The following is a 23,543-nucleotide window of genomic DNA, read 5'->3' as shown; positions in this document are numbered from 1 at the left end:
CCATGAATTGAGTGAACCTGTCTTCCCCGTACCGAATTTGGCACAAATAACAACCACTAGCGTGATTCTTTGTGATACGCAAACCAAGCACATCCAACACTCGAGGCTGAACTCTATCCACTGCCTTCTACTTCTCGGCCAGCGGAATGGCGTCAAAACCCGAGGGTTCAAAAGACCAGGAGATCTGGGATGAGAAGACCAGTGAGAAGTTTGAGGGGTGAGCAGGCATTGACATATATTCTTTGTAAAGAGGACTTTCGTTGACGTGCTATTTACAGCAAATCATTCTCCAAGTTTTTCGATCCGTGTCAGGAGGCTGCGGACAGGAGCTTGAAATGTCTACATCGGAATGGTGGCGATCGGGATATGTGCACCGATTACTTTCAGTATGTTTATGTCCCATCTCGTTTCCTGTTTATCATAAATCTCCCGGATTGTCCTTATCTCGAATCGTCTTTCTCTGGAACCTAGACTCTGGCAAGGTGGTCTGTCACCTGGCGGCCGTTGACGTGGAATGAGTACCTCCGTACCTCTTATCCCTCGATTCGGAGCTATCTAGAGGAGTAAGCGGCGTGGCAGATTCAAGATTAGAGTAACTGCGGAAAGCGGATGTGACGTCGAAAGTCTATTTCTTATCTTTGTGTAAAGTGCCGATTACTCGGTCGTGAGCTGGATAGTGACTCGTGGTCGGATCTGCGGCTAATTGTTAAACAGGGCGTATCGAGATTGTAAGAAACAATGGGTGCGTGTTTCGATTTCTATTTTGTTCTTGCATGACTGGGCAAGTATAGTCAAGGTTCTACAAGCCAATGGTCAGGTGGTAAAGCTGTTGTCCATTGGCTGGAGTGTTTCTTAGCCGTCCCTACCAGAGACTGCAAACTGGGAATCTAGTCAAAAACCTCAATTATTTTACCCGAGTATTGGCCTAGTTGCGACGACCACACAGAATGTACTTCTCAATGTCTTGTTAGCAGACTCGGAGTGCTCGGAGCGGTCAGGTGAGATGTCGGACGTTGTTTCATACGTTTTCGCTATCACGACTCCCGCCAGTTTAACTTGAAATTATCAAGAGTATTACTGACATAGACACAGACCGCTGAAAGAAACGCTGCAAAGAAAGGCAAGGGATGGTTCTCGTGAAAAATGAATGAGCCAAAGGAGAAAAGGGTGTTACGCTGCAGTAGCGATATTGCGTTAGAAGACTCTTTTGTTAATGATGTGTAATTATGTATATTATGGAAAGAGCATAGTGATCAATGGGCGGAGGGAATATGGTTCGGTAGCAACATTGATTTCTGTTTTCCAGGGTGTTTCGACTTGAAGATTTAGCTAAACCGGGCTTGTTTGAGGTGTTGCTTGCAAACGTTAGTACTTTGTTTAAAGCATAACTCACCGAAGGACGAGATATTTTGATCATTCAGAGTTCTATCAGTTGGCATTAACTAACTGGTTCTCTTCGGTACGAAGCGCATAGAGCCTTGCTTGAAACATTTGCTAGTCATTTTCCAAAATAGGTTACAATTACAAGATACGTATTCAAGCTGTATAAGACCCAAAAAATTATATGGTGTTAAAGTGAACATTCTCCTCGACTCAAATTGAAATCACGAAGCCCAATCATGACGCTATAAATCTTCGCTTCGGCTGCTGGACTGCTTTTGAAACCACAACAAAATTTTGTCAAGTCATCATCTTTCATCCGCCACAACTGGCCGCATCGACCCCGAATAGTTTGATCGCTCTTTCTAGACCCTCTAACAGACCTAGTAGACAGCTGCATGATCGTCTAACCGGGTTGGAGGTCGGCATATAATGGCTGATCAGCTGATGAGGGAGCGGCAGGATGCCCCAATTTGGAACGCTATCGAGGTAGGAGCTTACAAGCAAGCTCTAAAGCTCGTCGATAAGAGATTATTAAAGAAACCAAATGATTACCTGGAGGTATGTAATGAATTACTTACTAAACTTCATCGCATGTATATCCTTCAACCTTCAGTTCAATATCACGTGAAAAACTTCAACATTTCATCCAGGTCTCACATGCTCAAATAGGCTCTCAAAATCTTCATCAGATCGAAATCGCCTCTTTTATCCGAGAAAGCGGCTGTTCTGGTTCACTTGGAAGAGCTGCCGCTGAGAAAGTCGACGATCAAGGAGTTGGAGACCATTCAACTCTACGAGGAAGCATATGGCGAGATTTTTCCTCTACCAGAGGAGAGCTGGGCAAGAATAATTGGAGAAACACGATGGCAGTGTGTTAAATCTTGTCCTAAAGAAGAGGAATTAGGGGAAGACTCCTTCAAGGAATGCCTTGCGCACAACGACATTGATCATGCTCGGCAGGTATGATTGAAATCTTGCTCACATCGAGCGATGATCCAGCAACGACAAAGTGCACTTTGGAATCTGTGTCTGATTTTATCTAGATTGCGAACAGTCTGGAGAAAAACTTCCCTGGCAATCATGGATACCTCTTCTGGAATATTACTACCATGTTCCTCTTCTCGGTAGGTATGCCATGCACTGTCACACGACCCAGCACTGAACATCATTAGATAACAACCAAATATCCGGAAAATCAACGTAAACTTTGGGGCACCTTGGCTTTTGCCACGATTCAAAAGCTGGCTAATGCAACCAAGGACGCTGCAGTATGTTGTGCACTGGTATCTATGTTCGTCGGGTAATATTGACCGCTTTTGGCAGGACCCAACGAAACTACCACTACGCTCAATACACACCCCTCAAGAATTGCTTCTCTGGCATAGAATTGCAGAGGTTCTCGGCAAGCCCGAACAGAGACTGGAATATCTGCGACATCCTAATTTGGGGCCTGAATCTGTTGTTGCCAAGGGAGAATGGCAGCTGTGGAGGATAAGGTTAAATCTCTTGAAGACTACTCACCAATGGAAAGAGCTCTCCGAAATTACAGGAGCCCTGCTTAAGCGGGCACGTACGAAAGATGAAGCAGGCCAGCTCTCTGAAGCAAATTTCTGTGACTGGATAGTATGGGACGGTTTCGTATGTTCGGCCAACGAATTGGGTGGTAATGAGTAAGTCAAACTTCTCCGCCTTTATCGACGAATTGGCTTTATTGGGCTTCCCACTTACGAATTTCTCCAAATTACCCTATCTCATTTACGATTGCATAGACGAGGCCTGGGTTGACTGATACCGTTTAGGTTGAGAGAAACAGTGTTGTCTGAGGTGGAGGCACACTTGAAGCCAGATTCTGGGGTCGATAAAAGCTGGCGACGAAATGCCTCCCTTGCAAAAGTGACTATTTTGTTTAAGGAGCGTAGTCCATTCTCTCTTGAAACTGAATCCGCGTCAGATCGAGTTGACATACTTGAAGAATATCTGACCACGTACGGATCCGCTACCACGACATACGGTGATTTGAGGCCTTTTGTTGAAAAACTTAAAGAAAGTGAGAAGCAATACCTCTTGAGTAATTTGGTCGAGAATAAACTCTTTGGAACTGCTTTGGCGGAAAAAGACAATGTAAGCAAGGCCTTCCCTTTTTGGACAAACCCGATTTTGATCAATACACCCATGATCATACTTCGCCCTTTTTGAGCATGTCCATGTCTCTCTCGTTCTTCCGTGGGCCTTCGGTTTTAGTACAATAGAAATTGTTCTTTGCTCTTATTTAATCTGTATCATTCTATTAACCATCAGATAGTACAAGACTTCCAAAAAGCTGACCCAGCACATCAACGCCTACAAGCTGCGTTACTTGCTTTCGTTCAGCATTCCAGCCAACAGTCATCGGCAGCGACCTACTCAGTTCTCTGGAGACACAGAATTTGCTTGTCCCGCTTGCGGTCGTAAAAATGTTCACGCTTGTACATCATGTTTAAAGTTGTTCGCGTTGGACGCTATCCGACTTTATTTGATGGCAGTTGAGGGTGGTCGGGCCTCGTGGAATTTGCTGCCAACCGACCAACATCCAGCAGATGATTTATTGGTGCTAGCTACTATGTGTCTAATCACCATCGCACAATCAGTTACTAAACATCAAGATGGAACATTGATGGACGGAAAAACGTCTTACATTTTGCAAACGGTCGCGCTACTTGAGTATGCTGCTTCCTTCTCGGAATCAAACTTCCAAATTCGCTTGTTGCTCATTCGACTGTATCAATATCTTGGTAACGGCCTTCTGGCGATGCGTGCTTTCGACAAACTCGGACTTAAGCAGATACAATTAGATACTCTATCTTACGTTCTGTTTGACCGCATATCATCATTCCACCCGCATGAATTCAGTGAGCTAGGAGAGACTCAATTGAAACCTCCGCTCGATATCTTGAAAAAGCAGCAGAAAATGATACGAGGAACTCCTAGCCAGATTAGTCGAAACACACGGCTTTCATACAAGCATGGAAGCTATAACTCGGTCTTTGAACTCAAAGAAGTATCAGACAAGCTTGAATGTACCCTTGCTTCCGTCATGTCAGTCGTTGAGACGATGAAAATTAACCGCTTGATACCACCAAAAGAATCTACGAATAGCGGTTTGGATATCTTACGTAAGTCTAACATGTGCGTGATTCGACTGTTGAACTGACATCTCGCAAGCGCCCAACTTTGATAGTGCAGATTCAAAGATCTCGGATACCTGCGACTATGCCACCTTTCCAAATTTCGAGACTACTCTCGGCGCCAGCTTTGAAGAGTTGTCACGTTATCGGCCGGGTCTAAGTGTAAGTACGAATCTGGTATTCAGATACAAATATCTGACAAATTCAGGACACACGAGCACGTGTAAATGTCAATAATCAGCACCTCGCAAAACTTCTGTTTCAAAGCTCTTCTGCTGGTAAAGCAGAAGCTGATGCTTACATACAAGAATTCCTCACATCACCGCCTAGTCGGATGAAACTGGATGATACACAAAACTATCTTACAGACATAGAAGATCTCGCTCGTATTTGCCATGAAGAGATGACACTCATTGTCACATCGAATCTCGACTCCACCCGTTGGAACGACGCTAACTTCTCTTCCATTTTGAAGGCATCCAACCTCAATCTAACAGCTCGCTTGGAAGAGGCAGTTGAACAAGTCAAAAACCTCAATGCCATCGTCCCAGCTTTCGGAAGCGTCTTACACATCTTCTACACCACCTACGACCTCTCCCTCATCACCCACGCCTTCTGCAACTTCCTCAACTCTAAAGAAAAAACCCTACACACCTCTCAAAGTCCCCACACTCCTCAAATCCTCGCACAAACAAAGGAACTTAAACAAGCCATCTCTGAGCAAGCTGCAGCTGTGAAAAAGGGACTCGACGAAGGCGGTTGGATTGATAAAGTCCTTGATAGCGTGAATGGCACGCAAGGGAACGAAACTTTGTTCAGTGAGTTGGGGGATCTGGTGGATGCGGGACAATTAGAGGTTTGGGCTGGGGATTTGGTAGAGGGCTGGAAGGATAGTTGTGAGGGGTTGATGTTGAAGAAGGTTGTTGTTTAGACGAAATAATTATATGTGGATATGACTGCTGAGCTAGGGTGGTGGTAGATGCGGTTATGTATGCGGATGAGAAAAGTACTGGTTCATTCAACACTAGAATTGTGAATTAAATTTCTCAAGAGACGAATGCTCAAGACTTGCTTTTTGACTTCACGGTTGTTGGTAACTACGATTCTGGAGTTGTGTGAAAAGGACGCATATAACTTGGCGACATCCAAGTGACAACAATGAGTTGACTCCACTAGTAACTTATCGCACTTGCCACTTGGAGATCTGATGACATGTTTTTGACAACACAATTTGAGGTCATATAATAACATAGACCACATCTCTTTCAATTGAGAAAAAACGTGCTCCCTCGCTTCTTCCATTCTAAATAAGCAAAAATAGTCGGCATTACACTCGGTTTAAAAGGCCCATGGTGTGCCATGAACCAGCTCTTGCTGTTGCTTGTTTCTGTCAGCCGCCGCAGAAGAGACAACGACGAAGCGAAGCCTCGATCACCTTTAGATAATGGGAGTTGGAGTATATTTACGCGCATTAAGCATTTCATTGGACCTTGTCTGCTATAGTTCTCAAGCCCTTTATTCGGGGTTTACATTGTTGATACCTAGTATTACACTAATATTTTCTTTTCAATCCGGCATAATTTCATATTAGGATAGGCCAGTCCATTACGCCATACCGTTCGTTGGTCATGTAGACTTTTCTACTCCATTTTTTCTTCACTCATCCATCAACCGTACATTCGTCCCAGAGTTCTCCAGAGCTCCTTTTAAGCCCGCCAAAACCTCTTTTCTTCTCGCCAGCTTTGCCTTCAATAACAACTTCTCATTGGTGGTGTAACCACTCAATTTCTTTCTGGGCCCTGGACTGGAGAAAGAGCCAGTAGAGGATCGGAAAGAGGCGTTCAGATTTCGTGAAGCGTTTTCTGGCGTATAGGAGAACCCATACGGGCCGGGTGCGCGTACTGATTGTTTTGCATTGGGTGTCGTGAAGGGAGATCCTTCCCGACTGCGCGGTGGGTCTAGAGAACTGAACCGTAACTTCCTCATCTGACTTTCCAGCAAATCAATATCACCACTCTTCTTTTCCGCCATGCTAGTGATTTTGCCAATTGTGCGCATAACCGCTTCCACAGTCGGGGCCGCCTGGCCACTCGGACGCCCGTTGGATGTTGCCTGCGTCACAGTTTTGACCTTGAGAATGGTAAGGCTTTCCTCGGCTTCAGGAAGGAGTTTCTGGAACTTGGTAAAGTTCTTTCTCAACGCGTGCTGTTGCGATGCTTGGTCTGCACTTAAAGGTTGTGACTTGGCTGCCTCTATCTCAGCAGAATCTCGATGGGCCTGAACAAACTTTCGGAGCTCGTCATGCTTAACTCGAAGTTTGGCTAGTTCTCTCTGCAAATCGCTGCAAATTTCCATCTTGCGAGTGACATCCGTGACGCGGCCCTCCTCCAAATCTTTCGTTATATCGTTGCCGACAAGCCAAGAGAGAGTGTCAATCTCTCCGAGGACCCAGTCTTCTTCATTTTCAAGGTCTTCCTTGCCACGTCCAGTTTCTTTGTACTGATCGGTGTGGCCCATAATAAAGGCCTTCAGCGCCTTCGCGTTGACGCCAAGAGTGTCAACCATAGAGTTTACGTCTCGATAGAGGGCCTCAACTTGCGCTGGGATACTCGTTCCCTCATCCGCGGCTTCCGTGTTTGTATGCGCTACAAACTCATCAAGTGTCCTTGTTGGCTCAATGTCCTCGGCGAGATATTTTTGCATTGAATCATCTTCTTCATCAACAAGAGCTTGCGTCTCTGCTGCTTCCTGACGAGCTTTCGCCTCGATTCGACGCCTTTCGTCGGCCTGCTGCTGTTCCCGCGTAAGGGAGAAGGTGCTGGTTACTGACCCTGGTGGCTTTTGACCCAACCTCTGAGAAGAACCTAGCAGCTGAGAGGCGACCCCAGGCGCGCTCACAGACCGAGATGCATCAGGCCTTAACATCCTACCAGGCAGAGCACCACGTACTGGGCTTGGAGACCGTGGACTTTGTGGATCTCTGGGCTTCGAGGGAGGAGGCAGGGAAGGAGCGGCCGCAGCGACCTCCCCAAAGAGAGGGCGTGATGGGGCATGTTGATGACTAGGCATTGATACTTTTGTAAACATACTGCTCTCAGATAACTTACTATTAGGGCCATCAGCGGAAGAGGTTTGGGGTGTGAAACCCGGAGTTTGTTGTGTATCCGAAGAGGGACTTGGACTTCGCTCGACCTCTTCTCCACTCCCTTCCTCACTACCTTCCTCGCTGCCTTCTTCACTGAGCTCTCCTTGTTCGCTGCGAGTATGGCCAGACCCTTCTCCTTCTGAAGAGAAGCCAGATTCATTGTCGTCATCTGCAGGGCCTTCTGGAATGTCAGCGGACGGGGTCGGACGAGGAGAAGCTTTGTCATGGCTCTCAGCTTGGGGTGGAGATTCTTTTCTTGGAGCGGGTTCCGGTTTGGAGGCAGTATCTGGAGGTAATAATTCGTCAGCTTCTGAAGATGATGACGAGTCTCCGAATGGGAAACATGTCTTACTTGTTGGATCAGGTGGCAGCGGAGGGTCGGAGACATGATCACTGATACCTGAATTCTCCTCCTTTGGTTCCTCCTTGATTTTCGGAGTGGCAGGAGTTTGGATAATTGAAGGAGGCTCCGTAGTGAAAGGAGTCTTTGGACCAGGAGTTGCTGAGGAATTGCCCAACTTGGCGAAACTAAAGGACGGCGGGTTTTCTTCCCCAAAGCTGAAGCCAGCTGGTTTGGATGTTGTGGTTGGCGTTGTTGATGGCGAGCTGTCTTTTCCAAAGCCAAAACCAGCAGCAGCAGGTTTGGATGATGTACTTGGCGTTGTTGAGGGCGGCACCCCAAAGAGGCTACTACCATTTGCCGCCTTTGTCGGAGAAAATGCGAATCTCGCAGGAGCCGGAGTAGATGCAGGTGTAGTGGACTCCTTGAGAGGCGAGGAAGGCCTGACAGCAGTCTTCGCTGGTTCGAATGAGAACTTAGGCGGCTGCTCTGTAGACTGAGGTTTCGATGTCGGTAAGGCAGACTCTTCTACTGGAGTCTCCACGGCATCCATTTCTGCGTCTTTCGAAACCGATGGCTGAGCTGGTGAGATGGTCGAAGTCTCGCCCAGCGCGCCGCCAAATGCTGATCCAAACATCGAGGAGCCCTTACTTCCAGCATTATCTACTTCGCCATCTTTCACCGACACGTCCTTCTTGAAGGTAGTGCCAAGACTGAAGCCAGCACTACCAAATGGACTCGCAGACGCTGGAGCACCACTTGGAATGCTACTTCCGAATGACGTTGGTGCTGGGTTGCCAAAGGTTGCAGGACTAGGCCCACCGAACAAACCGCTATTAGGTTTCTGTTCGGATGGAGCACCAAATAGACCAGTAGCTGGTTTGTTGTCGGACGGGGCGCCAAAAATCCCAGCAGCAGGTTTGTTATCGTTTTGAGGTACAGAGCCGAATGATGTAGAGCTACCAGCAGCCCCAAATGGGCTGGGCGCCGCTGACTTCCCAAACACACTCCCAGTCGCATTTTGAAGATTGTTCGCGGCAGTGAATCCACCTTTGCTTGCAAAATTTGCGAACCCTCCAGAGGTAGGAGGCGCGTTCACTGTCGGGGAAGCAGTCCCGAAAGGGGAAGCTGGTTTTGCTCCCCCAGCTTGACCAAACGTTGTACTTGGAGCAGCCGCACCCCAAGGCGAAGCTTTCTGCCCGGGCATATTGGCAGAACCGAAAGCTGCTGGAGTACTGGGTGAACCAAACGATGGCTTGCCGAATGAGCTACCTCCACCAAGTGCCGAAGAGCTTCCAAATGCTGGTGCTCCAAAGGCTGGCGCGTTTGTAGATGAGGTAGCCGGGGTGCTCGGCGTGCCCCAAACTGATGCTTTTTGTCCTATCCCGGATGCATTTCCAAAAGCACTACCTGTGGCCCCAAAAGATGGTTTAACTGCCCCACCACCTGTTGCCTGTCCAAACGTCGACTTCCCACCAAACGCTGACGGAGAAGCGCTTTGTACGGGGGCGGGTGACGCCTGGACAGCTACGGCAGGAGTGTCACCAAGTCCTGGGTAGGTTGTACGTTGCTGTATTGACTCCGAATAGATAATTGACCAATATTTAAGAACACCTTCATGGTTCAAGCACATTAGTCCAGGAACGGGCCCTGCTGATTCGTCGTTCTCATCGTCGGTTGGAATTGGCTTCCAGACAGTCTGGGTGCTGGACAAGTCTACAGCCATTCCAATGGGGGAAGTATCATTGTTGTCTGAGCTTATAGGGAGAGTAGCTCGTCGGGAGTCATCGTTCATCTCGGTCATCGTGAAGACCCCGGTGATTTTTTCCGCTGGTTTGTCGCTAGACAAGGGAGTTTTGCATTTGCTGAACAAACCAATATCTGTGGATGCGGTCGAAGCGATAATGAGTAGATCTTCTAAGTTCGGTGGGAAATTGCGTAGTCTCAAGATGAATTGGTGTGGGGATCCGCGCTCGACACTGGAAAAGGGGCCAGCTGGGTCAGATAATTTTTGGAACATGTAGCTCGGGGGTGGCCCTGGAGCTCTTGTAACCAGATGGTAGGAGGATTCGGGGGCCATTCCATTTTGCCCGGTTTGTGGAGTATGGATCATCATGAAAACATTATTCTCCAGCCACGTTATTGAAGAAACTAGAACTGTTAACCTCACATCACATATAGATGCGTTTCTGATCACCGCTTACCATAATTGCTTTCGTCCACAGCAGGTGGCCTTGGAATGTCTCCAACTCCCGTTCCGTCTGGCTTCATTTGATAAGCAGTACCATTTGCTAGTCCAGCTACTAACTGTTTTCCCTTGGAGCTCCATGAGACACAACTAACTGTATCCTTCAATACCTGGCCGTTTCCGCCTTGGACAAAGCTTCTTTCGTTTAAGTTTGCCATTAACAGACTGCCATTTGCAAGAACCACAGCAAATAGCTCCCCTTGTGTTGGATTTGGTATAAGCGCTCGTATTGGTTGTCCGTTCGTGGAGATCTCAAAGGCGGGTTGTGTAGCACCACCCAATACAGCTTGAACTTCGTAAACCGCCATGCCTCCTCCATTCTCCGCCGAAAGTACCAGGTAGGATTCATCTGCAGAAAAAGCTACCTGCGAAATCCTCATCGACATAGGTAGGCGCAGCTCTGGTTGGAAAGGGCGAATATTGTTCGCGTTAGATCGTATTTCCTCCTCAGTCGCATTGAAGGTCTGTCGAAGTGTCTTCGTATATGCAACTATGAGGGAATCGGGTCCAGCAGCAGCAACGAGGCCTTTTTTCGAAGCCACGCTTAGCAGCGAAGAGGTCGCAGGTGGTAACTGGTCGGCAGGCCATGGTGTCGGAAGCAATTGTACTTTCACATCGGTCTTGAGTAGTTCGTTCTTGAGTGCCTTGAAGCCTAAGCCCTGATAAACAGGTTAGCTTGGGTTTGTCATACTGGAAACAGAAGGGTAGTTACGCACCGATGTCAATATATCCTCTAAATCAGGTCCATTCTGAACATTTCCCGCCGAGGTCGAGGAACCTGCCATGCCGCCGGCAGCATTCTGAAATGGAGAGAAAGACATGACGGTCGCGAAGTATCCACCAGCTGGGGGTGTAGTTGGGGTGGCCGCAGGGCTCGAAGGTCATAAAATGCTTCTGCGCATCGAATGTCCTTTTGTTTGTCGAGGTTCTACCAGATCCAGGTTCGAGCTTTGGCTAGCTGGTCGGAGCTCGAATAAAGTGAATTTACACGATATAAGGCAATTATGAGTGAATTCTTAGCTGAATCAAACTCATATCCGAGATTCTTGGGTAATCAGGCGCACTTCGGCGGCTACGTAAGGTTTCGCAATTGAAGAGCTCTCCAAGCTAGGGTGCTGTCAGAACATTTAGATGTCACGTGACGCTGTCGCGTGGAGTTGTTGCAGCTGCGCGCAGGCAGGCAGGGCGACGTAGGAGCTCCTGGACGGCCGAGCTCATCGACAATCTCACAACCTCATCAAGAGCTTCAGAACATTGCGGCCGCCTTTGAAACACCTCTACAATATCTCACTATACAACCAACGAATTCTTAAGCTTCGCCTCCCAAGATGCCGGGCTTCGACTTTTCAAACCATACCCGAAATGCTGCGTTACATGCAAGAGGTGTTCCATTGCCAAAGGCGACAAGCACAGGAACGACTATCGTAGGATGCATATTTGATGGAGGTGTAGTTGTAAGTTATTCTCTCACAACTTTTAGTATCGGGGCAGCAACAAAACCATGTGAAGCTTTTTTAGCTGTCGCCAGCCTCAGTTCCATATAATACTTTAGAAAACTGGCAGACGCTGACCTCTGGCTCATATAGATTGCCGCAGATACAAGAGCAACCAGTGGTCCCATAGTAGCAGATAAGAACTGCGAAAAATTACATTACATCGCGCCTCAGATCTGGTGTGCAGGAGCTGGAACCGCAGCGGATACAGAATTCACAACGGCCCTCATCTCTTCGCAACTCGAGCTTCATTCCCTCTCCACCGGCCGCAAACCCCGAGTCGTAACATGCATGACGATGCTCAAGCAGCACTTATTCCGCTATCAAGGACATATCGGCGCCTACCTAGTTGTAGCAGGTGTCGATCCTACTGGTGTCGGATTGTTTACGGTTCACGCTCATGGTAGCACAGACAAACTCCCCTATGTTACAATGGGCTCGGGATCTTTGGCTGCGATGTCTGTGTTCGAGACACAATGGAAGAGTAAAATGACGGAGCAGGAGGCTGTCACTTTGGCTTCGAACGCCATTCAGGCTGGTATCTTCAATGACTTGGGATCTGGATCGAACGTCGATGTCGCAATTATCACAAAGGAGAAGACCACATTGAAGAGGGGATACGTCAAGCCAAATGAAAGAAGCAAGAAGCAGAAGAGTTACGTTTTCAAGAGAGGTACAACTGCAGTGTTGAACGAGAAGATCATTACGAGAGAGGAGATCAGCAAGTATGTTACGGTCACCGAGCTGGGCACAGAGACTACTTTGGGGGAGAAAATGGATTTGGATGTCTGAGGGTCAGATGTTGGGATGCGGAGAAGGAGCGAAAATGTACTACCATTATGGTTCGGTTTGGTGGGATGGCGCATTAAGTCAGGATGTACACCAAGCAAGTTGTCTCGACAGTTGAGTTCAATAGACACGATTCCATTTCCAATCAATCTACAATCAGAGCTCTCAATCTCCCAACAGGTAGGCTTTGGTCATTCTAGGTGGGAGCATCCTACGTTATCCTTTGATCTTACCTTCCTCTTGGCTCTGCATTTTTGTGCCCACTGAGGCTCAGGTTTTCTAACCGAATGATGAGACACTTCAGAAAAATACACGAGACCGTCAAGGACGTAGCCTTGGGGCACTTCTACCAATCCATGCAGGTCAATCGTATGCACCTAGTAAGTTGTTTTGCATGCAGACTCCTGCTCCCTACCAGCAGACGAAACGCCAGCGCGTAATAAACCATTATGTATCGGTGCTGGTACTCTTAGCTACCATACCCTGCGCTCCCCATAAATGAAGGCATACCAGAAGCCGTAGGTGGAGGTGGAGGAAACTGGTATGAGTACAGCGGCATATCCCAATCTTGCTGTTGATCTTGTGGAAATAGAGCATCAAATGCATCCTAGACGCTAGGTTAGCAATTGAATATAACAACACAGTGGAACCCACCCAGTCGATATCAGCCATCAGATCATCTCCACTGTTAGCTGCACCTAAGCCTCCTGCGACGCTATTTCCATCACTACTTGCTTCCGGGCTCGGCTGATTTGGTAGTGCCCAGAGTGCCTCGCCATTGCTCACGCCAGCGTACACAACATCAGGCACTATTACTTTTCCAATGCTTCCGCCTCCTGCTATAGGGCTGGACTGCTCATATTGGGAATCATACTGAGGAGGAGGTATGGTCTGTAATGGAGGTGTTGGAAGTGGTTCTGGAGGCGGTGATTTCATATAGATAAGTTGTTTATTTTCGGTCGTTGTCGGTCCAGTTGCCACACGAGGTGCCCGCTGACCAATATGGCGTTCCATGTTTGTGGGCGCCCTCATACCACGCATGCTCTGATACACAGCTGTCTTCTGTTGTAGCTCAGAAAGCACGCGAAGAGCTTTGGTGCGGCGATTCTCAGTAGGTTCGCATTCGAATATGTAGTCCAAACAAGGCCAAATACGGTCTGCTTCTTTGCAATTTGGATAAACGTAGACTTCAAGCAGTAGAAGAAACGCAGTGTGATGTTGAGATAATGCTCCCACGTACCAAGCCCACTTCTTAAGTTCTGGCAGGGTCTCAAGCGCAACTGATGTCTCAAGGATGGCAGTGCCATTTGAAAGCATTATAGTCCGCAGACGGTCAGGCATAGGAGTGACAACAGAGTTGTGATATCGGTGAAGAACCATCACGTGGAGACGAGACAGAAGGAGTGCTTTAATTATCTTAGCTGCCTTCTGAACAGCGATTCGATCGTCCATCAAGTGATCGTATTTCGCATTCATGTTGGATTTGAAGGTTTCAATCTTCGTGAGAACGGCGGTAAGACTTATCTTGCGGCTTTCTATCCGAGGACGGTCGATCCAGAGTGTTCTCATCATCTCGATCACTTCAAAACGTATTAGTGATAACGTGGAGTCCGTAAATTTATCCGATGGTGTGGGCGGCCTTCCAGCAGCATGTAAGTCCACATCGTTAATGTTAAGGGGTAGTTTGGTATCAAACTCTCCTTTGCGAATAGACGGCCGCGGTCCTTGTGCCTCACAAGTCCTAATATCTAAAAAGCATAACTGGTGCCACCCTAAGCGGCGTATGTGAGTTTCAATGGGGTTCATGCCGTAGGTTTCGCCATCTCGATGCAATCCCATGCATTCTGCCATTCGTAAGGCAGCGCCCAGTAGAACAGAGTGAGCTCTTGAGACCTCTGATCGACAGAGTGGTATCTAAAAGCAAGGTTAGTTACAGTGTTCTGCCAGCTTGGTTGTGAAGATATACCAGATACATGATAAACCCTTGGAGGGTCTCCATCTTGGTGGTTCTAAGAAAGTTTGCTCTTCCTAAAGCCGTCTCGGTACCGAGTTTGAAATTCGATATCAAGCTTTCCTTTGATACTCCAAAATCTCTTACGATCTCGGCTTCTTCCATACTGACGGCCCCAGAAAACATAGCGGCAAAAACGACGGCCTGTACAGAATTCGGTGGCTCAATACCTAGAGAAACTTCATCCCAGAACGTCTCATACTCCTTCTCAAAACTTGGTCGATGGAGACATTGTGCGATCGGGTGAACACAAGCAAAGTATTGTTTAATAAGTCTGTCTGCGGCAAGTCGAGAAGGTAAAAAGTCAACCAGTGATGCTTGCTGACCTTGCGATCCAAAGAAGAACCCTGAGGATGGCATGATGTATGTTGGGCCAGGCTTAAGCCATTCTTCCGCCGGTGGAATTGGGTTAGCGAATGAAGATGGCGAGGGGGTATTAGGAGTGGTTGCAGTCTTGGGTCCAGTCGGGAAGGCGTTATCGGTCATGGTGTATTGCAGCTTAGGTAAAGAGTCAGTTTTTAACGTCAACACCTAGCATCCCTATTATCCTTCTTGAGGTAAGAGGTGTCTCGGTGAGCTTTGTATGGAAATACAAGAGACAAGCATGAAATCAGAATGTACTAAAACAAGAATGTACGTTATGGTAATTTCCAAATGTTAAGGACAGATGCGCAATATAGAGAAATATGTTCTAGAAAGAGGAACATCCAGGTACAAGGGAGATGGACCGACCTCTTGACTAATTTTGGGCCTAAAGAATCCTCCTATCCGTTCTGTAATCCTCATTTTCCCCATTTGGATCCCCAGGTCTAAGAGATCATCGTCTTCTCCTTCGTCTCCATAAGCTGCATCCACCACAGCCAGAGGAGTTGGCTCTAGGTCTCTCTCATCTTCATTTCCTGGTAGATTGTCGTCTTCCTCTCCGGGTAGGGCTCTCTCCTGGCCTGGGCTACTAACATTGGAATCCTTGGTTGGATTGGCCACATCTCGTTCGAGAAGCCTCTCGAGTGACCCAACTTTCTCTTTGATTTCGGTGAGTTTGAGTTGAGACGCCTGATCCAAGGCTGGAGCGAGAAATACACAGTCGCGTGCGAATTTTACACAATTGGTACAAGGGTGCGACTTGTTGCATTTCAATTTGCGACGACGACACTCTAGACAAGATGTGATCATACGATTGCGTCTCCGGATTCGAGGCTGCGATGTTGGTGTTGTATTCCCCGAAGACAACGGGATAGTGGACATCGGTGGTGAAGGTGAGGCATGGTTTGAGAGTGTTGGAGAGGCTAATGAAGGCGCCCTTTTGGGATCGTGACTTTGATTATAGAGATTTGGCGAGTTGAAGTAATCCATATCGATTAGGAGTTGTAGACTGGAGACCTGGTAGGTGAAGTCCCCACTGGCAAAACGTGACTGGAGAATAATACTCCTCGAGCTTCAGGCTGCCGCCACACGGTGGATATGGGATTTATTGTGCGCTCAAATGTCTGAAAACTGCATATCTGAAAGCGACTTTGGGAAAATCGCGGCAAGGCAATGTCGAGTACGTCGACCCTGTGTGCACCCCAACAATCGAAGCCTTCGGGAACCCAAATTCGGGAAGTTAGATAAACATTAGTCAGCATACATACGTCCAGCCTACATCAGCCTCACAATGTTTCGAAGTGGTCCTCTTTCCCGAGAAGAGTTCCGCGACTTGACGGAACTGCTATAGTACATTCGCCAGGCAGTATCTGTTGTATTGTGTATTTTTATTGACTCTATTAGCGCATCAGAAGCTTTGCGACCAGCTGCTAGATACCCACCACAGAGAGTGAATGAGTTGCCAGTAGTTTGAGATGCGAAAGATATACACTGATACACTTGAAATATATGTAATGCCATCTATCCGTCTTTACGCCGAAACAAAGAAATCCGAACGAAACTACGGCATAAACCGTCAATTCTACCAATCAGCAATGCGGGCGTAGTCAAAATGTCCCAAAGAAACCGTTCAGACATAAGTCATCTTCCGTCGAGTCCACACCTCCATACGCCAATATGCCTCCAGATGCAATATATGAGGTGATGAAGAAATGTAAATTGTCTTTCAACACTGAACTGTCTCCTAGTAATTTACTGCGGAGCACATCGAACTCCCTCCTGACCTTGTTCCCCGCCCTCGTCATCGTCTAGCTCCATTGCGCTGGCATTCCGGGCACTTGATCGGTGTAGGGGATCAACGTCCTCGGTGTCAACGGCTTTGACAGTCTTGTTCTTAGGCGGATGGAAAGGCTCGGCCGGTGGAAGAATGGTCCTGAGCATCTCAAAGGCTGCCGGGTCAGTAGCGAAGCCGCTGGCCGGAAATTTGATGTCAAATTCAATGTACAGGTTTCCATGGCCATTGGGCATAGCCGCGCCTTGATACATCTCTGGTTGACCCCCAACACGCTTGACTGCCGGCATACCTTCTCCTCGAACGAATTTCAAGGCACCTAATTGAGGTTAGAGATAGCAAATACACCTCATAAGATTATCACATACCTGGACTGACGACTTCTCCCGGCATAATGTCGATCTCCAACCATCGCTCGTCTAAATGCTCAATGAATACTTGTCCTCCAGCAAGAGCAGTGACAAGCTCAATTTCAGCCTTGTAGTACAAATCATCGTCCTTTCGGGCAAACCGTGGGTGAGGATAAGGTTCTTGTTGGAGTTGAAAGATCACATCTCCAGCAATCGGTCCGTTTTCTCCAGGAATTTGGTCACCCTCGCCAGCTTGCAATAGCTGCTCTCCATGGCGGAACCCCGGCTCGATTTTTAAGTGTAGGTCTTTGATCTCCATGACAGACTTCTCTCCTCTGCAGGCCTTGCACCGATCCTTGTCTCGAATAGTCTCTCGCGCTCCGTTACAATCTGGGCAGATGGTTTGGAATCGCTGGTGCATAGGGCCTATTGACCGTGTCATGGTTTTTACACCCATACCACCACAACCGGAGCATGTCTTGAAAGCGCCTTCTTTCCCACCTCGTCCGTCGCATGTCTTACAGACTATTTGTCGGTTCAACCTAAGCCTAGACGTCTTTCCGCGATAGAGTTGTTCCAAAGTTACTTTATGGACATGACTGATTGGGCGAGGACGTCTAGGTCCTTGCTGTTGCATCCCACCGCCACCAAACATGCTACCGAAGCCACCACCACCGCCACCGAAAAATTGAGAGAACAAATCCTCTGGATTCATGCCGCCGGCACCACCGCGGCCCTCCAGGCCTTCCTCTCCATATTGATCGTAAACTTCGCGCTTCTGTGGATCAATGAGAACTTCGTAGGCTTGCGACAGATCCTTGAACTTGTCTGCAGCATCTGGATTGTGGGCGTTCTTATCTGGTAATTGCTTAGAGGTCTTACTCCACCATGGGAATAGCAGTATAACGCTTACCTGGATGATGCTTCAAAGCTCCCTTCCTATATGCCTTTTTGATATCACCTTCAGAGGCATTGGGCGGAACCTACTGTATGTTAGACAAGTTCCGCGCAGCCAAAAAGCAGTACTTGCCCCTAAGATATCGTAGAATTTCGTTTCCTTTACCATGATTTCGACTTCGTGCACAAGGGCTTATAGATTCGCTTGTGACTACTGTCCCCGAAATGGTGCTTGGGCCTGCGACAATTAAGCCTCCCTCTCTTCCTTTAAGTACCAGGCACGTCAGTGGTTGTGGTTCAAACAGGGCACAGGCTCGGCCATAGAGCTAGGAGAAACACATACTCTAAGAGTTCAAAAAATGGCGCTTCGTTTTGATTAACAAATGGTGAGGCTGCCGCCTTGTACGGTTCAATTCGGATCGAAGTAAACGAGAACGAGAATGGAGATAGTGACCGAGAAATTGTTCTTGGCTTCTAGATTCCTCTGGTTGGGTTGTGTAATTGTTTGAAAAGGCAAAAGACTGCGACACAGCAAAAAGAGTACGATGGTTCTTGAGATGTCGGTTGGTGTTGTATTGTGATGTCAATCGCTGATAAAAGTTTCGGTCAGGCTAGGAGGCGTCCAGCTCCTTCCATCATATTCCATCGACAACCATCAGCCTTGCCGACCGGCAACGCTCTACTTCGAAGTAAATGCGGGTAAAATGGCGGTCACATCAAAAGCATTCACCTTCAGAAGTTATCTAATCTATTTTTTCTTGAAACAAAAAGCCGAAGACCCCATTTCTTCACGACGATAATCTATTTTCAATCCTTTAATACTGATATTCTAGCCAATCTTTGCTCCTAGCATGCATGAAGGGTACTTTGGTGCGATCTGCTATCCGACCTCGATCGTCCAATGAGGGCCCGCCACTTCAACTAAGCGGCAGCTTATCGATAAGACTTGCTATCAGTTGCGCACAGCTAGTGGATAGGCAAAGAACAGACCCTCACCAGTGCCCTTTGACGTTTCCCACAGGCATTCCTAGCTCAGCACACCTTCCAGATGTAAATATTCTTAATTCGGCTTTTCTTCCTACCAACCAACATGCTACTCAGGTGATCTAATCAACATGCGCGATGGTCTTGCAAGATTCAGCCTCGAAAAGGGGCCGAAACGTGGCTAGAAGATGTGTAATTTTGGCTTGTCCTAATAGTCATGAGCAGCAAGACTGACTCCATGTTTTAGATCAGAGTCTGGACGATGCGGAAGTGCTACAAGCCGTGGTCTCATGAGAGAAACATACGCCAATATGCTACGAAACCCGATTCCAAGACTCAATTGAGGGACTCCATGGTAAAAGAGCACGTGAAGGAGCTTTCAGAAAAGCAGAGAGTCAAGAAGGAAGCCAGGGCCATTGACAAGGCAAGCGAATATTAACATCGTAAGGTATAGTCGTTGACTTGATGAAGGACTTTTTTGTGTCAGTCCTAGGCTCGTCAGCAACGAAGAGAGAAGCCAAATCCTATATACAGCAATTCACACCGTCCAAGATCTCAACCGCAGGCCCGAGCTCGGCAACACAGAGACGACCCCTCATCAAACCCGGTGTCAATCTTGGGGCTTTTTATGTTCCAACCGCAGTAGAAGAAAGTCCTAAGTTTGTTCGTGATCCAGCAACATCTAGTAAGACAGCGATAGAGTCGCAAGTTCACGTTGCATTGGTAAAGATCAGGGCGCCACAAACTCTTGAGGACGAAACTCTGAACGGAATCGGCAGGACTCTGTCGCAGCTAGGTCGACTAGGGCTCACGAGCATTGTTGTTGTTGACTGTCAGGACACGACGAGCTCCAATGATGAAAATATAGGTGCTTCGCCTTGGACGTGGAGAAATTTAGCGAAGAAAGAAGCAAATCGGGTTGTCACAGCCATTGATTCCAATTGCGACATCAGTGCTCGACTTCTAGAGGATGTTCTCGGTGTTCCTGACAAAATCGAGAACTCTCAGGCTGGGTTGTTCAGTCAAGAAAACGCCCACCTCACACTAAGGAAACTGTTGTTGACACCGTTGAAACGTGGAGTAATCCCTGTGATACCATGTGTGGCACACACGCAAACGTCCCAAGTCTCTGTTCCAATCACTGGATCGGCTGCTGTTCTTGCGCTATCCAGAGAACTGGCGGGAACTAGTACCAAAATTAGCAACGAAGCAGGGCTCGTCGAAGGCAAGGAAGAACGTGACACTCTATTTGAAGAAGTCTCACTTGATCGACTCATTATTCTGGATCCTTTGGGCGGCATCCCTTCTTCAAATCGCCCTAGCGGATATCATGTTTTCTTAAATATGGAACAAGAATTCGAGCCAGCAAAACAGGATCTGTTGCGAGCTTCGGGGGAGATCGGCAATTCGAGGTCAATTCAAAGCCCGAATGTTGAGAGGTTCGTTTCCGATATTGGCGGCAGTAACCCACTCTCAAAGTTCGTAGAAAGTGAGTTACGGGACTGGAAATCAGAACCGTCTATGGCACCACCAACTGAAGAACCACCCGCACCACCGTCTGTTTCCGCAAGCAGAATTCATCTTGACAACCTGGAGCTGGTTCGCTCTGTCCTTTCTATCTTACCGCCGAGCTCATCCGCAATACTAACCACTCCAGAGGAAGCTGCGAACTCTGGGAAGATGTCGACCCTCCAACCTGGAGGGGTAGGTACTCGACGACACCGGAATCCGTTGATTCATAACCTCCTGACAAACAAGCCGGTATATTCTTCATCCTTACCGTCTGGAAGACTAGGTCCGGTCAAGTCTGCGACTGTGGACAGCTCGAAATTTTCAGCCACAGAGGTCATTCCAACCACATTTGCAAAACTGGGAATGCCTGTAGTCATTCATCCAAACCCGGTGGATGAGCCATGGAGAGCGCCGTTGCCAGGAAGACCGAATCTCAAGCTGACTGACTCTCACATTGATCTTTCTCGATTGGTCCATTTGATTGACGATTCTTTTGACCGAAAGCTTGACGTACGTGATTACCTCAAACGGGTCAACGATCGAATCGCCGGTGTTATAATTGCTGGGGAGTATGAAGGCGCTGCCATATTGACATGGGAAACACCACCTGGTGTAGTGGAGGACGGGAGTATGGAAAGTCGATCTAGGATGGTACCTTACCTCGACAAATTTGCCGTTTTGAAAAAGGCCCAGGGGTCCGGAGGAGTGGCCGATATCGTTTTCACCGCGATGGTAAGGGATTGCTTTCCAAATGGAGTCGTGTGGAGGTCGAGGACGACGAATGTGGTAAATAAATGGTACTTTGAAAGATCTAGAGGGACTTGGAAATTACCCAAGACAGGGTGGACAATGTTCTGGACGACGGCTGATATGAACCGCCAAACGTTTTTGGATTATGAAGGAGTATGTCGAGGAATCGTCCCTTCTTGGGCGGACAAAAAGGTCGTATTGGACTAGTGTAAGTGCTGCAATATAAAAAGACAATAATGTAGTACTTTCAACTAGCACTATTATTTGGTTAGTTACTGTATTAATTCTAAGTCTGTTGCTAGGCTAGGGTCGTACTCTACAGGATTCTAAATATGCACAGCTTGTGTATTCCTCTGGTTCTTAGTGTTTTCGAATATTAAATCTGCTCTGATGTATGCCATCAACTAAGCTCCCTTCATCTTCATCTCCAGCCCAGGTGAAGCAAGTCGGCTGATAAAACGTCGAAATTTCCAGGGTTCTGGTAGTGAGTAGGTAACAGTGGGGCTATCACGTGGGAAATGCTTTTGATGGGCCGTCGTTCCTTGAGGTGCGCCGACCACCAACAACATTGCTTCACATAAACATTTACGAGTACTCCGTACAGAAAAGCCAGCCTTTTACGATCAACAAGTTAGAACTTTTCGCCATGGATAAGGTATCTGCGTTTGGAAAGAATTTCTCGTACGTTTACCTCATAGGGAATGCAAACGGTCAACTTCTTGGCCATCTAGCTGGTTGAAGCTGTCCCAGGAGATGCTGACTGGCAACCTCTAGGGCAACCTTCACGCCGTTCGCCGCCCGCACGCAGCAGTATGTTAAGGAGCAACTTGGACAGGCTGAGGATAAGGTGAACAAATATGAAATGGGAAATACTACGCCAGTACTAACCGGACTCCTCGTTTATAGACTCAGCTCCCCCCGGATTACATTGAGCTCGAGAAAAGAGTAGATGCTCTTAAACAAGTTCATCAGAAAATGCTACAGGTTACGTAGGTTTTACTCTTGATCTAGTCCTGGCATGCGACTAACGGTTCCTCCTCGCAGATCGCAATACAACTCGGAAGCCTACGATTATCCTGCCAATCTCAAAGAAAGTTTTGGAGACCTCAGTCGAACTGTCAGTGAGAAGGTCTCACTCCTCTCTTCCGTAACCTCTGCTGCCGACGCCCAAGCAGCTCTCACAGCTCCTCCATCCACAAAGCCTCAACCAAAGACCTTCAACCATGCACTTGCTCGTGCGAGTTTGGCTAGCAGCCAGCTGCTTCAACAGCAACACGCGGGAACTGGAGAAGATCCGCTTGCTACTGCGTTAGAAAAATATGCGCTTGCTAGTGAGCGAGTTGGTGAAGCGAGACTTACCCAGGATTCCCAGATCCAAAGCCGCTTCCTTGCTGGGTGGAGCACAACCTTGAACACAAACTTGATGTTTGCGACTCGAGCCAGAAAGAGCGTCGAGAACTCGCGATTGATGCTCGACGCGGCCAAAGCGAAAGCTAAGAGCCCTGGATGGACGTTACCCGGTCAAAACAAACCACACGGGGAGATGCACGAAGACGAAACCACGGAAGAAGCACGTGCAGAAATTGAGCAAGCTGAGGACGAATTTGTCGGTCAAACTGAGGAGGCTGTTGGCGTCATGAAGAATGTATGTGCTAAGATGTTGCGAGAACTTTCAAGTACTAATTTCGATAGGTGCTTGATACACCAGAGCCGCTCCGAAACCTGGCCGATTTGATTGCTGCACAGCTCGAATTCCACAAGAAGGCATATGAGATTCTCAGCGAGCTTGCACCGGTGGTCGATGGTCTTCAAGTTGAGCAGGAAGTGAGTCGGTCCAAGGACTTTTCCGCATAAATCCGACGCTGATGACCCATGCGCAGGCCAGCTATAGAAAGTCTCGCGATGGACCAGCTTAGGGGTTTTATTCTGACTTGAATAGGAGACAAAGGATTCTTTTTCATCAACGAGGGGTGGCGCGAATTTATTTTGATTTTTAGAGTCGCAGTCGACTTGAAGCGGCCGTCTTCTGATGCACTTATTTCTCTGGTGGAGGCGTTTTACTTATTCCCTGGTTTCGGAGCCAATCGAGAGATTTCCCACACGGTGTTCCACATTTTACGAGTTATGCAGAGCCGATTGTTGAGCCAAATACATTTGCAAGAGCGTCCTGGTGCTGGTGGGTTGGTTTGGTCTCGTTTGTAGGGCAAGTCGTCGAAAGCGCACACACGTGACCATCCTCGATCACGCCGAGCTGCCCACTCTTGAGAGCCCACTCCCCGCTTTTCCGGCAGTGACTGGAGCAAAAGCTTGAGATTGCTTGGT

General features: G+C 47.8%; 7 protein-coding genes across 7 annotated transcripts; 4 read left to right on the top strand and 3 right to left on the bottom strand.

The window, feature by feature from the left end:
* Window positions 1-1,812: 1,812 nt before the first annotated feature.
* On the top strand, window positions 1,813-5,478 carry GLAREA_02041 (uncharacterized protein; the record flags this gene model as incomplete). Its single annotated transcript, XM_008089257.1, has 9 exons — window positions 1,813-1,941; window positions 2,053-2,343; window positions 2,427-2,507; window positions 2,556-2,651; window positions 2,707-3,053; window positions 3,183-3,504; window positions 3,686-4,535; window positions 4,585-4,709; window positions 4,756-5,478. 9 exons carry the CDS (start codon window positions 1,813-1,815, stop codon window positions 5,476-5,478), a joined length of 2,964 nt encoding a protein of 987 aa, XP_008087448.1.
* Window positions 5,479-6,203: 725 nt separating this feature from the next.
* On the bottom strand, window positions 6,204-11,101 carry GLAREA_02040 (Nucleoporin; the record flags this gene model as incomplete). The annotated part of the gene is made up of 3 exons (XM_008089256.1): window positions 6,204-10,183; window positions 10,237-10,939; window positions 10,997-11,101. The coding sequence occupies 3 exons, from the start codon at window positions 11,099-11,101 to the stop codon at window positions 6,204-6,206; spliced, it is 4,788 nt and encodes a 1,595-aa protein (XP_008087447.1).
* Window positions 11,102-11,608: 507 nt separating this feature from the next.
* Window positions 11,609-12,565, top strand: GLAREA_02039 (N-terminal nucleophile aminohydrolases (Ntn hydrolases); the record flags this gene model as incomplete). Its single annotated transcript, XM_008089255.1, has 2 exons — window positions 11,609-11,734; window positions 11,867-12,565. The coding sequence occupies 2 exons, from the start codon at window positions 11,609-11,611 to the stop codon at window positions 12,563-12,565; spliced, it is 825 nt and encodes a 274-aa protein (XP_008087446.1).
* A 374-nt stretch (window positions 12,566-12,939) lies between these two features.
* Window positions 12,940-15,926, bottom strand: GLAREA_02038 (Zn2/Cys6 DNA-binding protein; the record flags this gene model as incomplete). The annotated part of the gene is made up of 5 exons (XM_008089254.1): window positions 12,940-13,022; window positions 13,073-13,169; window positions 13,217-14,476; window positions 14,529-15,071; window positions 15,306-15,926. 5 exons carry the CDS (start codon window positions 15,924-15,926, stop codon window positions 12,940-12,942), a joined length of 2,604 nt encoding a protein of 867 aa, XP_008087445.1.
* Window positions 15,927-16,688: 762 nt separating this feature from the next.
* GLAREA_02037 (Chaperone J-domain-containing protein) lies at window positions 16,689-18,144 on the bottom strand (the record flags this gene model as incomplete). Its single annotated transcript, XM_008089253.1, has 4 exons — window positions 16,689-17,047; window positions 17,097-17,936; window positions 17,992-18,061; window positions 18,142-18,144. The coding sequence occupies 4 exons, from the start codon at window positions 18,142-18,144 to the stop codon at window positions 16,689-16,691; spliced, it is 1,272 nt and encodes a 423-aa protein (XP_008087444.1).
* Window positions 18,145-19,424: 1,280 nt separating this feature from the next.
* GLAREA_02036 (uncharacterized protein) lies at window positions 19,425-21,428 on the top strand (the record flags this gene model as incomplete). Its single annotated transcript, XM_008089252.1, has 1 exon — window positions 19,425-21,428. One exon carries the CDS (start codon window positions 19,425-19,427, stop codon window positions 21,426-21,428), a length of 2,004 nt encoding a protein of 667 aa, XP_008087443.1.
* A 439-nt stretch (window positions 21,429-21,867) lies between these two features.
* On the top strand, window positions 21,868-23,137 carry GLAREA_02035 (BAR/IMD; the record flags this gene model as incomplete). The annotated part of the gene is made up of 6 exons (XM_008089251.1): window positions 21,868-21,902; window positions 21,996-22,068; window positions 22,128-22,210; window positions 22,266-22,866; window positions 22,914-23,045; window positions 23,102-23,137. 6 exons carry the CDS (start codon window positions 21,868-21,870, stop codon window positions 23,135-23,137), a joined length of 960 nt encoding a protein of 319 aa, XP_008087442.1.
* Between the last annotated feature and the right edge of the window lie 406 nt (window positions 23,138-23,543).

This window comes from Glarea lozoyensis (assembly GCF_000409485.1).
Source record: "Glarea lozoyensis ATCC 20868 chromosome Unknown GLAREA7, whole genome shotgun sequence".
NCBI lineage: Eukaryota > Fungi > Ascomycota > Leotiomycetes > Helotiales > Helotiaceae > Glarea > Glarea lozoyensis.
The sequence above is the reverse complement of the archived record's forward strand: the minus strand, read 5'-3'. Positions and strand labels throughout refer to the sequence as shown.